The sequence below is a fragment of the Octopus bimaculoides genome, chromosome 16 (assembly GCF_001194135.2).
Source record: "Octopus bimaculoides isolate UCB-OBI-ISO-001 chromosome 16, ASM119413v2, whole genome shotgun sequence".
Lineage (NCBI taxonomy): Eukaryota > Metazoa > Mollusca > Cephalopoda > Octopoda > Octopodidae > Octopus > Octopus bimaculoides.
The window spans coordinates 54,982,789-54,995,079 of NC_068996.1; the positions used below are offsets into that span (position 1 = coordinate 54,982,789).

Genomic DNA, 12,291 nt, shown 5'->3' on the forward strand with positions numbered 1-12,291 from the left:
CAATTGAATATTAGCTAATAACCCATTTTCTATAGCGATGTTTGAACAAAAATTTAAATAATTTTATATTTTGTTGAATTTACCTGTATTTACCTGTAATTAAAGTCACTTTGTGACAAAAATTTTGGTATAGAATTGGTTGAGAACCTTTCGTTAATTTATCTTCCAAAAATCACATTAATATGTTGATAAATAAAAAAGTTAGAGTTGTTTAATGAAACCAGCCTAAATTTATGATTATGTTAGAAATTAATTGAAACACATAAGGGGTGTAATTTGGTTAGAAATATGGTAACGAAAGGGTTAAATATAATTCCACAAATGGCCATTTAGACTGTTTCAAGATTAATTTTATATGCCATCCTTCAAAAAAGTAAACTGATGTGAGGAAGAAGATAATGAGTTGAGCCTTGAACTCATGAACCGAGTTCAAATCCACTTAGGTATTTCTTTCCCTATGATTCGAAATAACTCTGCTCTCTTCTACAGAAATATTAACACTGTTGACTCTAAAGCAGAGACTTTATGAATCTCTGAGGTTTACAGAAATATTCATTGTTTTTTTTACTGTATCCTTATTTTCTTTAACAAGATCAGTATCACCAACGTTCCTGAAACTAATGTTAAGTTGTATAAAAAAATTCCCTAAAAGTAGATTAAATTAATAGAAAAATCCATTTTTCTGGTAATATATTAATTAATTCAAAATCTATTACAAAATAGAAGTCAGTATAATGAGATTACTTGATCTAAAAAATATCTAAAGTATATTTTAATAATTAATCAAGTTATTCAGAGAAATATACTCACTGCTTCAGAATTATCCACAAAGGGATCGGTTTCATCATAACCTTCACCAAGATCAACTAAATCTTGGATAGCATCAAGCCGTTTGCTTTGAGGTTTATTGTGCTTGGGTCCCTGAAAAAAAAAAAATAAATAAATAAAAATTAATACATATTAACTATGCAATAATATTTTTAGTAAAAACATTGAATTCACTAGTAATGTCTCTAACAATAAATTTACTAAACAGAAATAAAAGGAAAGAAAAAAAGAGATTGGGAGAGAAAAAAGGTGAGGGCAATTTTAATAAACTTCCTTTTGAATTAATCGAAATCATTTGTACATGAACTTATATTTAAAAGAAGGAAAATTTTCTGAGTGTACAAATTTTAAGTATTCTAATATATCACACATAAGCATGGCTGTGCGGTAAGAAGTTTGCTTCTCAACCACATGGTTTCAGGTTCAGTATTACTGCATGGCTGGAAGTGCAATTGTCTTCTACTATAGCACCTTGTGAGTGGGTTTAATTGATAGAAACTGAAAGAAGTCCATTGCGTGTATCTCACCTTGCCTTGACATTTAAAATTAGTGTAATAGTCATAAAAGAGATGTCCTTCATTTCCAATCATTGAAAATATAGGATGAGTAAGACATCTGACCACAGAAAATCTGCTTCAACAAACTCCATCCAACCCATGCAAGCAAGGAAAAGTGGACATTAAAATGATGAACGGTAACACATACATATGTCTATTCGTTCATCATTCTCATCCACATCGGAATAGGTTAGACAAAAACTTACATACAGTCAGCCAGACTCTCTTCCTATTGCTATCCCTTAATTATTTTACAAGTCAAGTATTTTCCATTTCACTCGCCCTGATATGTGGACAACAAGAAAAACACTCAACTGTGCAATTTTTGTTTTTCTGATGAACAAAAACAACATAACTGATTTTGTCCAAATAGTGTTAAAAGTAGATACATGGAATCAACATTCACACAAACAAGACAACCTTCCACTTGTTTTCATTCACCCATTCCAATTACAGTGCATTGGTCAGCCCAATGCTATAGTAGAAGACACTACTTCAAAATGATACCCACAGCATGACTGAACCCCGAACCAACATAACAATAGTCTTTGTAACCACATTGCCGCAGATGCAAAAATGGCTATAGAAGTGTTGCCTGGAAAAAAAGTGTACTAGGATGAAAAATGTAGGGACAGAATCTGGGAATATTTTGAAGTAATGAACGTGGAAAAGTACAGAACAAGCAATAATTAAGCCTGGAAAAGTATACAAAAGGCAAGAAAAACTTAGGGATAAAACATTTCTCTCCAATTTTTAGTACTGTATTATTTAAATTTTATTTTCTTAACAAAACTCATTATCCAAATATTTTAAATCACAGATATTGTGTTATAAAATTAAACTCAGAAGAGGCGTAGTGGTATCATAGGAAGGTTAACAGAGAAAGTTATCTTTGTTAGCGACAGAGGTGGTTTCAGTCAGGTTGGTATAAAAAGGGTTACGGATTGTTTCTCTAGGATATATTTTAACCCTTTTGTTACCATATTTCTGTTGAGATGTTCTGTGTTTCTTTCAATTAATTTTAGATATAACAAAGAATTTAGTAAAATAACTTAGTTATCATTCAGCTAGTGTTAGGAACATAAATTGTGACTAAGGTTTGGTGGAAGATTTTAATTCAGAACTTATGAAAACAAGACATTTGTACTGCAAAACCAGAGGCAGATTGGCATCAAAAGGGTTAACATAGTTTTACTTTGGGGCAATTACTCTTTCATATATATATATATATATATATATATATATATATGAAAATGGTACCTTGGGCAAGTATCTTCTACTATAGCTTCGGGTTGTGTGTGTACATGCATATTTGAGTTTGTCCCCCACCACTGCCTGACAACCAGTGTTGGGTATGTTTACATCCCCATGACTTATCAGTTCAGCAAAAGAGTGATTGAATAAATACTAGGCTTTAAAAAATGAGGGCATTCTTTTGTTAGTAGCAGCAAACTTGTCAAAAACAGCTGTTCTTGTTTGTTAATTTCCGTAAATTTTTTTTTTTATTTCTTTACTCTTCTTTGAGGGGTGAGCAAAAATTGAAAGAGAAGATCGTGAAAATGCGATATTTGCTTTGAAGTGCAAGCAGGAAGTTGAGAAAGTGAAAGATGTATGTACATGTATATGAAATGGACATGAATATGTGTGAGAGAGAGAGAGAGAAAAAGAGAGTGTGAGTGAGCGAGGTGTGTGTTGTCATGTATGCATTTTTTGCATGTATATGTAAGCACTCACTTGCTTTCTCACATACACACACAAACACACATCTTTCATATACATGTACATACATAAATACATATGCATACATCTTTTTTGTATACGTGTGCAAGTGTGTGTGTGTGTGTGTAAGTGTCACTCACACACTCACACACACACACACACACACACACAAAAGATGCATGTATGTACGTGTATATTAAAAAATGAGAATTCTTTACAGAAATTAATGAACAAAACTGCTGTTATTTCTGACAAGTCTATTGCTAGAAATGAAAGAATGCCAAAATAAGAACTGATGTTGATTCATTCAACTAAGATTCTTCAAGGTGGTGCCCCAGCATGGCCACAGATTAATGGCTGAAACAAGTAAAAGACACACACACACACAGCTCATCATCATGTGTTGTGGTTTTTCCATTTTTCTTTCAATTTATTTTGTCACTTCTTCACTTCCATAGTGAGATAGAACATACTCTAAATTCTCACTTTCTTTAGAATTATTTTTTACATTTTCATGTGAAACATTTGAGATTGAACAATGGGTTTTTTTCCCCCTCAGGAAATGTATTGTGAAATGTTTGATTAAACTATTTAAAAGAAATGAAGGAAACCAAAAATGCAAACGAATATAATCTCTGGAGCTTCAATAAAATTACAACACACATCAGATGTATGTAGTAACACTATAGAAACAAGGGAAGTGTGTATGTACATGGTAATCACTCATCTCCATTTCAATAAATGATTTAATTTTATTAATGTCTCTTTCTTTGTGATAATATTAAATATATCTCTCATCTTACAGGATTTCAATCTTCACCAAGACTCATTGAATTAATTTCCCATGCAAATTGAAGAACAACTGTATATATACGCTTATATACATAAAATCACATTTATGCTGATATGTATGGCTGACATCATCCACAAGTTCACGTTACAATGTATAACAATGCAATACATCTGTATAGATATACAAATATATTCATACACATGTACATTCAAATACACAAACATACAAATGCATTCATAAAAACAGTAAGCAACATTAACATAGTGTACAGCAAAGTGCATTATTTAATCACACAAATTATACCATTTAACTTGGATAATGAAGATAGATTTTGGCCCTTATTGGTCAAAATCTATAACTTAATAACCACCACTTTGAATAGTCTTCCTTTTAAGTCATATCTTAAAAACATTACACGCCATCCATTGTTTGTTAAATGGCATCCCAGTGTTGATGATCTGTCTTTTTTCCTTTGATTTACTTTAGAATAACGGTGAATAATAAGGCTGGACCAGTCGAGATAAAAAAAATCGTGTTAGGATGTTATTTGATTTTTGCCATGAGAGTGAGTTATATGGCATGGGAATGATACAATGAGTGAGTTGTGAAAATGATACCATCATTTATACATTGTTAATGGAATATTTTCCCCATTATACAAATAATGTGGCTGGAGAGAATAAAACCCAAGAATATTAAGGTGATTCCAATACTCAAGGATTCGTCTATGGAGTGTCTAAATTCTCATAAAGTCTTTTGTGGAAAAGACCATTGTGGCTGACAATATTCAAAATCTACCCAGGCAAACATAGAGAATAGAAGGGTGGTGGTATCAGGTCCTTGTGCCACCAGCCCTAGTGAATCTCCCTTTTCATTTTAAAACACACACACATACACACTCACGGTCAGTTCAGATAACTGCATTTCATATCTACAATTTCAGAAATAATTTCACAGTTTATCAGTTTATCTTTTATCTTTCACATGCGTTGACTGTGGGCATGTTGGGGCACCATCTTTAAGGGTTTAGTCACACAAACTGCCCCTAGTATGAATTTTTAAACTTGGTACTTATTCGTATCAATGTCTTTTGCTGAAGTACTAAGTTACAGGGACATAAACCAACACTGATTATTGGGTGGGGAGCAAGACATGCACACATAAAATGGGCTTCTTTCACTCTCCATCTACCAAATCCACTCACAAGGCTTTGGTCAGCAAGGGATATAGTAGAAGACAATTGCCCAAAGTACCATCCAATGAAAGTGAATCTGGAACCATGTGCTTGGGAATCAAGCTTCTTACCACACAGCCATGCTTATATTAATTTACTTGTTTCAGTCATTTGACTACAGCCATGCTGGAGCACAGCCTTTAGTCAAACAAATTGACCTCAGGACTTATTTTTGTAAGCCTAGAACTTATTCCACCAGTATCTTTTGCTGAACCGCTAAGTTACAGGGATGTAAACACACCAACTGATTGTGAAGCAGTGGTGGGGGGACAAGTACAGACACACACACATATATACATACACATACATACATACGGACACATAAAAGGTCCAGCAATATCAAAAGAAGGTTAACCGGGAAAATAGTTTTTGTGTAGCAGATGCACTGGGGCAATAAACACTGAAGATGTACAGAAAACAGATTCCATCACATGCTAAGGGGAAGAAACTAGATGTACTTAATAGCCTCTGTAACCTAGGCAATCAAGTCTGTAGTAGGGGTGGTTGCTCTGATAGTGTAGTGACTAGAGTAAGAATAACTTGGGCAAAGTTCAAGGAGCTCCTACCTCTGCTGACAACTAAGGGCCTCTCACTCAGGGTGAAAGGTAGACTATAACATGCATATGTGCAAACTGCCATGCTACATGGCAGTGAAACATGGACCATGAATGCTGAGGACATGCGTGGGCTTGAAAGAAATGAAGCTAGTATGCTCTGCTGGATGTGTAATGTCAGTGTTCACACAGGACAGAGTATGAGCGTCCTGAGAGAAAAGTTGGACGTAAGAAACAGCAGATGTGGTGTACAGGAGAGACAACTGTGCTGGTATGGTCATGTGTTACGTATGGATTAGAACAGCTGTGTGAGGAAGTGTCATTCCCTAACTGTATAAAGAACATTTGGAAGAGGTAGACCGAGGAAGCATGACCTTCGAACATTGGGCCTCATAAAGGCAATGACAGGAGACTGGAACCTTTGTAGATGCACTGTGATGGAGAAGGCCCGGCAACTAAAGTGAGATTGCAGCTACGCATGTCCAGCCCTGTTAAGAATACTCCTGATGTGTTGGGCGATATGATATGCTTGAGAAGACTTGTTGAGTCAAGTGAAACCAATAATGTAGCTGGGGCCGGTGCCCACTGGCTGGCTCCCGTGCCGATGGCAAGTAAAAAGCACCATCCGAACATGGTCGATGCCAGGTCCGCCTGACTGGCTCCTGTGCAAATGGCACATAAAAAGCACCATCTGAACACGATTGTTGCCAGGCCCACCCTACTGGCTCCTGTGCCAGTGGCACGTAAAAAGCACTCACTACACTCTTGGAGTGGTTGGCGTTAGAAAGGACATCCAGCTGCAGAAACATTGCCAGATCAGACTGGAGCCTGGTGTAGCTGCTTGCTCTCCAGACCTCAGTCAAACTGCCGAACCCATGCCAGCATGGAAAACGGACGTTAATTGATGATGATGATACATACATCTACATACATACATATATGTACACATGCATATATGTACACACACACACGACAGGCTTTTTCCAGTTTCCGTCTACCAAATCCACTCACAAGGCTTTGGTTGGCTTGAGGCTGTAGTTCACACTCACCCAAAGTGCCATGCAGTGGGACTGAACCCGGAACCTAGTGGTTGAGAAGCAAGTTTCTTACCACACAACCACTCCTGCATCTATACATTAATATTTAAAAAATAAAAATGGTAAATAGATACTCACATATCTTTCTTCAAAGGATTTTGCTAAAGCCACCAATCTTTCATTTTCATTCTGATCTTCAAGGTCAAAATCATTTGGGTCAGTATTTTTACAATCTCCCTGGAAAATGTACATTAAATGGAAATGTAAGTTTTTTATTTTTTTAATTTATTAAAAACATAAACAAATATTAAAAAAAACGAACAATAAATCATGAAAGCTTCATATATCTAATCTCATCTTAAAAAAGGATTACACAAAATAATTGTGTTCACAGAATTCCAAAAAAGGAAGGAAATAATGAAAAAAAAAAAATCTCCAGAAAACTACAATAAGCAGTGCATTCAATGATAATTTTCATTATACTATAATCCTTTCTACTATAGGCACAAGGCCTGAAATTTGGGGGGAGGGGACTAGTTGATTATATTGACCCCAGTGTTTCACTGGTACTTAATTTATCAACCCCCAATAGGATGAAAGGTAAAGTCAATCTTGCCAGAATTTAAACTCAGAACGTAGCAACAGACAAAATACCACCAAGCACTTTGCCCGGCATGCTAACGATTCTGCCAGCTCCCCCCTCCGCCTTTCTGTCATATTTAATAATGATAGTTGTATTCACAGTGATTAATATAAACTGATACAGGAATTTACAGATTTTAAGAATAATGTTGGCAAAAAAGAGAACGAAGATGAATTGATAATGAGGAACATTGAGTAGAGGTAATGATAAAAATATTAATGAATATACAAAATGAGAACATTTCTAGTAGCATGGGAGGATAATAGGTTGAATATCCTCTATGAATATGTTGAAAAGTTTTTCAATATCATTGTGGAGTGATGGGATTTCAGAGCTTTTCCATTGAAAAGGTTGGATCCATTTCAAAACGGGGGCACCAGTATTTTCTTAACGAAACACTAACGAAACACTTTGAAACTTGGGACACTGGTAGAATGTGTCATATAAAACATCTTTTACTCTTAGTCTTCTTAACAAAAAAACGTACATCGCAAGTTATTCCATGTTAAAGTTGTCGTATTTCTGTAATTTCAACCAATCACGGACGTCTATTCAGCTGAATAGAGTTACTGCTGGGCGGTCATAAAAATGTTATTCCCTGTGACATATTTCATCCGGTTCAATCGTAATTTATACGCATATATTGTTTATATAATAAATTACGCTGTGCGTATCTATGTGTGTAACAATTTTAGAGTTCGGATTCTAGAGTTAGGGTTAGGGTTACGGTTAACAGTCTAGTTAGGGTTAGGGGATTAATACGATATACACCGTTACAGTGCTAACTGTTTTCAACTGAATAGACGTCAGTGATTAGTAGAAATTATCGAAATAAGACAATTTTTTACATGAAATAAATCCGAATACAAAAATTTTTTTCTGTTCTATAACACAAAATAGATAAGTATACGAAGTTTGAAAGTCTTTCGGTACCAAAAACACTACTTAAAACATAAATGAAAACTGGTGCCCCCGTTTTGAAATAGATCCAAAAGGTTTGCTGTACTCCACATATGCTTAATCTCTAGATAGCATATTCCAATTAAAACAAAAATGTATCAAACTCTCCCTTTAACAATCAAATGCATGAAAGTAAAGAAATTTGCATCCTACTAGCTTCCTTAGAAGGCATATGAAAATAAAATCTGAATCTGGAGGGGTTTGTAGTCACAGATTTAGAATTATTAGTGGTAATAATTATACACAGATTCACTACACCCTTTGCACAATGCCTGCAATTAGAAACTAGTTCAAAGTCACGATTCAGTAATGTAAGATTAGAATAAAGGATTTCATATGATATGTACAAGTGTAGTTTTGTCAGAGATACAATTTTGCAGTTCAGATTACTAGGTGTTTTTAGACATTGAAGAAGACCCAACATCAATAAAGACATATCAACTTTTACAGTTTTTATTCTCTATATTTTTTGAAAATTTGACTTAAGCTTGTGCAAGAAAAGGTATTTTGGTATTTGCGGGGGAAAATAGGCTTCTTTGTGAATTTAAAGAAATTAGTTACAAAGAAATAGTTCAAGGAATAGGACAAGAGTTATGGGGAAACAACTCAGACTTTTAGAGTTAGGGGAAATTACAAGGTTAAATGAGTAGATAAAAATGTAAAAATTTAGACCAAATGCAAACTAAAATATAAAGAGATAAAATACATTGTTCCCTCCCCTCAATTATAGATACATACACACACACACATATTTTTGTCTGTATTTATGTACAAATGTGTCAACAGCATTCTTGTTGAAGAATAATGTACTCCACAAAAAGTATTGGATAATTCTTCAGTTTAATGTAAAATTGTTAGCTGCAGTTTTCAGGGAGTGTACACTTGCTAGAACCTAATTTCTCAAGAAGAAAAATCCGCACTAGGATTTAAAACTTCCAAAAATTGTTTGACATTACTTGTGGGAGAATTTGGTCCCAGTAATATGAAATTAAAACTCCTACTCATACATGCGGCGAGAAAATCCATGGCTTTTGAAGGCTTACTCAAAGTTTAATCTACTTCTGATTTAGCATTCAAACAAGAGACATGGATGACAAAGAGTCTTCACAAAGAGTGGTTTATGAACATTTTTTTTAGTTTTTAATTATATGTGTGTGTGTGTGTGTGTGTGTGTGTGTGTGTAGATGTATAGGCAAGGGAGAATTATGCATCCAGATACACACACACACGGTTCATCCTCATCAGCTTTAGTAAAGAACATCAGCCTATAACATACACACAGTGGGATCATACCACTAATGGGGTTCAAACATCTTGACCACATAGCCCTACCTGCACGTGTAATATTGTGCCAATGTACATATTAATTTCAAATTTTGGCACAGCCAGCAAGTTTGGGGGTAAGTCAATGACATCAACCCATGTTCAACTAGTACTGTATCGACTCCCAAAAGAGTGAAAGGCAAAGAATTACCTCAGTGGAATTTGAATATAAAGACGGACAAAATGCCGACGAGCATTTTGCCCAGCACACTAACGATTCTGCCAAACGACGTATAGACACACATACATATGCACAACATCATTTACTGTTTGTCGTCCATGCGGAATTAAATGTCATGGGATGATATATCACAAACTGCATGACCTTGGTATTAGGGGAATGGCTAAACCAGACAGCCTCACTCAACAGCTACACTGATGATACAAAAACATCACAAGCAGACCAGAACCTAAATGATATTTTAAAACTATAAAAAAGATTCAAATACAATATACTAGTGGGTTGAAGAAAACAAGCAGTTCAATTCTGCCAAGTTTCAAGCACTCCAATATCAAACCACAAACAGAATACAAAAGACAGAGGGTACTGCAATCTCAGTGTCAAAGTTGGTGTGTGACCTGGGAATCCACATGAGTAATGATGCATCATTCCATGTGCATATTACTACGATGGCAATAATGTGCTGGCAACTGACTGGTAGGATCCCGAGATCCTTCAGAACAGAAAAATGAAACCATGTTGCCCTTATGGAGAACATTCATGTTCTGACACTTATGTTACTGCTCCTAATTATGGTTGCCAAAAAGTATCCACTTAACAAAACTAGAGGCAAGCCAATGCCACTACACCAAGATTGCCTCAATGCAACAGATGAGCTACTGGGAGAGGCTAAAAGAGCCAAGACTACTTTCCAGAGAGAAGACATGAAGGACATGCAACGGTGTGTGTGTGTGTGTGCACGCAGGGAAGATCCTACAAAGTTTAGCCCCCAACTTTGGTAAAGAAGGCTATACCAAACTTTGGATTGAACTACACTGCACAGTACCAAAGATCTCACCCTCTCTATCTGCCTACTAAAGAGAGTAAGGACACAATACAGTAGTTACAGCCTACGGTTTAGAGGCCCACAACTTTTCAATACTTTGCCAAAGAGCACCAGAGATCCAGAAGCAGATATTAAAGAATACTTAGACAAATTTTTAATCTTTTAGACCTGATGAGCCCACAGCAAGAAATGCAAAGAGCAACTCTGTCCAAACTTGCTACTTCAACTGATTTCAGAGAGAAGGCAGGGAAATGAGTCTAAAACAAATACTAACACTAATGGTAATTCCCCAGTGTGGTTACAGCCTCAGGTTAAAACCAATGAAAGAATGTGTTTATGAAAAATATAATATATGTAGGCATAAGAGTGGCTGTGTGGTAAGTAGCTTGCGAGTAGGTCTACATGGCCTCCGCAGGTTATAAATGACAACATAATGACAAAAGTCACGGAAAAATATAACCACCAAGATTTCTTTTACCTCACCGCAAATTCAAGCCTAACAATAGACACTTGTTTGGCAGGGGCAGCATATCTGCTTGTGGAGGGGTGGAATGAGGAAAATTATGATATTTTTAATTGTTAATATATTGAAATTGTGTAAAAATTGTAATTTTAAAAGGGGGGGAAAAAAAGAACAATGTTTTCGAGGGGTTATCAGTCGGCGGGCGCTGGTGCCTCTCTCATTATTTGTTTCATCCTTATCACCCTCATATCATTAATGTCCAGCTACTTTATGTTTGTCTGTCTGTCTGTCCCCTCTATATAACGCTGTTAATGGCGAAATTTATTGAAATAAAGTAGCTTGCTTACCAACCACATGGTTCCAGGTTCAGTCCCACTGCATGGCACCTTGGGCAAGTGTCTTCTACTATAGCCTCGGGCCGACCAAAAGCCTTGTGAGTGGATTTGGTAGACAGAAATTGAAAGAAGCCCGTCGTATATATGTATATATATATATATGTATGTATGTATATGTGTTTACGTCCCTGTGTTTGTCCTCCCACCATCGCTTGACAACTGATGCTGGTGTGTTTACGTCCCTGTGAATTAGCAGTTCAGCAAAAGCGACTGATAGAATAAGTACTAGGCTTACAAAGATTAAGTCCCGGGGTCGATTTACTCAACTAAAGGCAGTGCTCCAACATGACCACAGTCAAATGACTGAAACAAGTAAAATAGTATATAAATAGAGTACACACACAGATGTCTTGATAATCTTTGGAAACTAAGGAATAATTTTGGATTATAATATCAGGTTGTCCCATAAGTTCTGTCTGATTTTACCTTTTTAAAAATTGAATGAAATTTAATAATATTTTAGAATGTCTAATGGAATTAAAAATTATTTTTATGCATTTGTGTACATTTAAATTAATTAAATATTATTTTACAGAATAATAGAATTAAAATTTCTTTCTAACATGGAAGTATCCGAAGAGCATTTGAGGCACATAATGCTTTATGAGTACAAAAAAGGAAACTCAGCAGCCGAAGAGACTCGAAACATACACTAAGTTTATGAGAAAGAATACTTGAATGAAAGAACTTGCAAAAGATGGTTTGCAAAATTCAGAAGTGGAGATTTCAGCCTTAAAGATGAAGATCGAACAGGATGTCCAGTTGAGTTTGATGATAA

General features: G+C 35.5%; 1 protein-coding gene across 2 annotated transcripts in view; it reads right to left on the minus strand.

Annotated features, from left to right (window-relative positions):
• Window positions 1-12,291, minus strand: part of LOC106871178 (ubinuclein-2) — a 54,751-nt gene that overhangs the window by 27,978 nt on the left and 14,482 nt on the right. For both annotated transcript variants that reach the window (XM_014917510.2, XM_014917509.2), the window contains exons 2-3: window positions 6,861-6,959; window positions 811-921 (exon numbers count right to left, since the gene is read on the minus strand). In XM_014917510.2, the coding sequence (XP_014772996.1) occupies window positions 811-921; window positions 6,861-6,959 (210 nt within the window). The remainder of the gene's footprint in view (window positions 1-810; window positions 922-6,860; window positions 6,960-12,291) is intronic.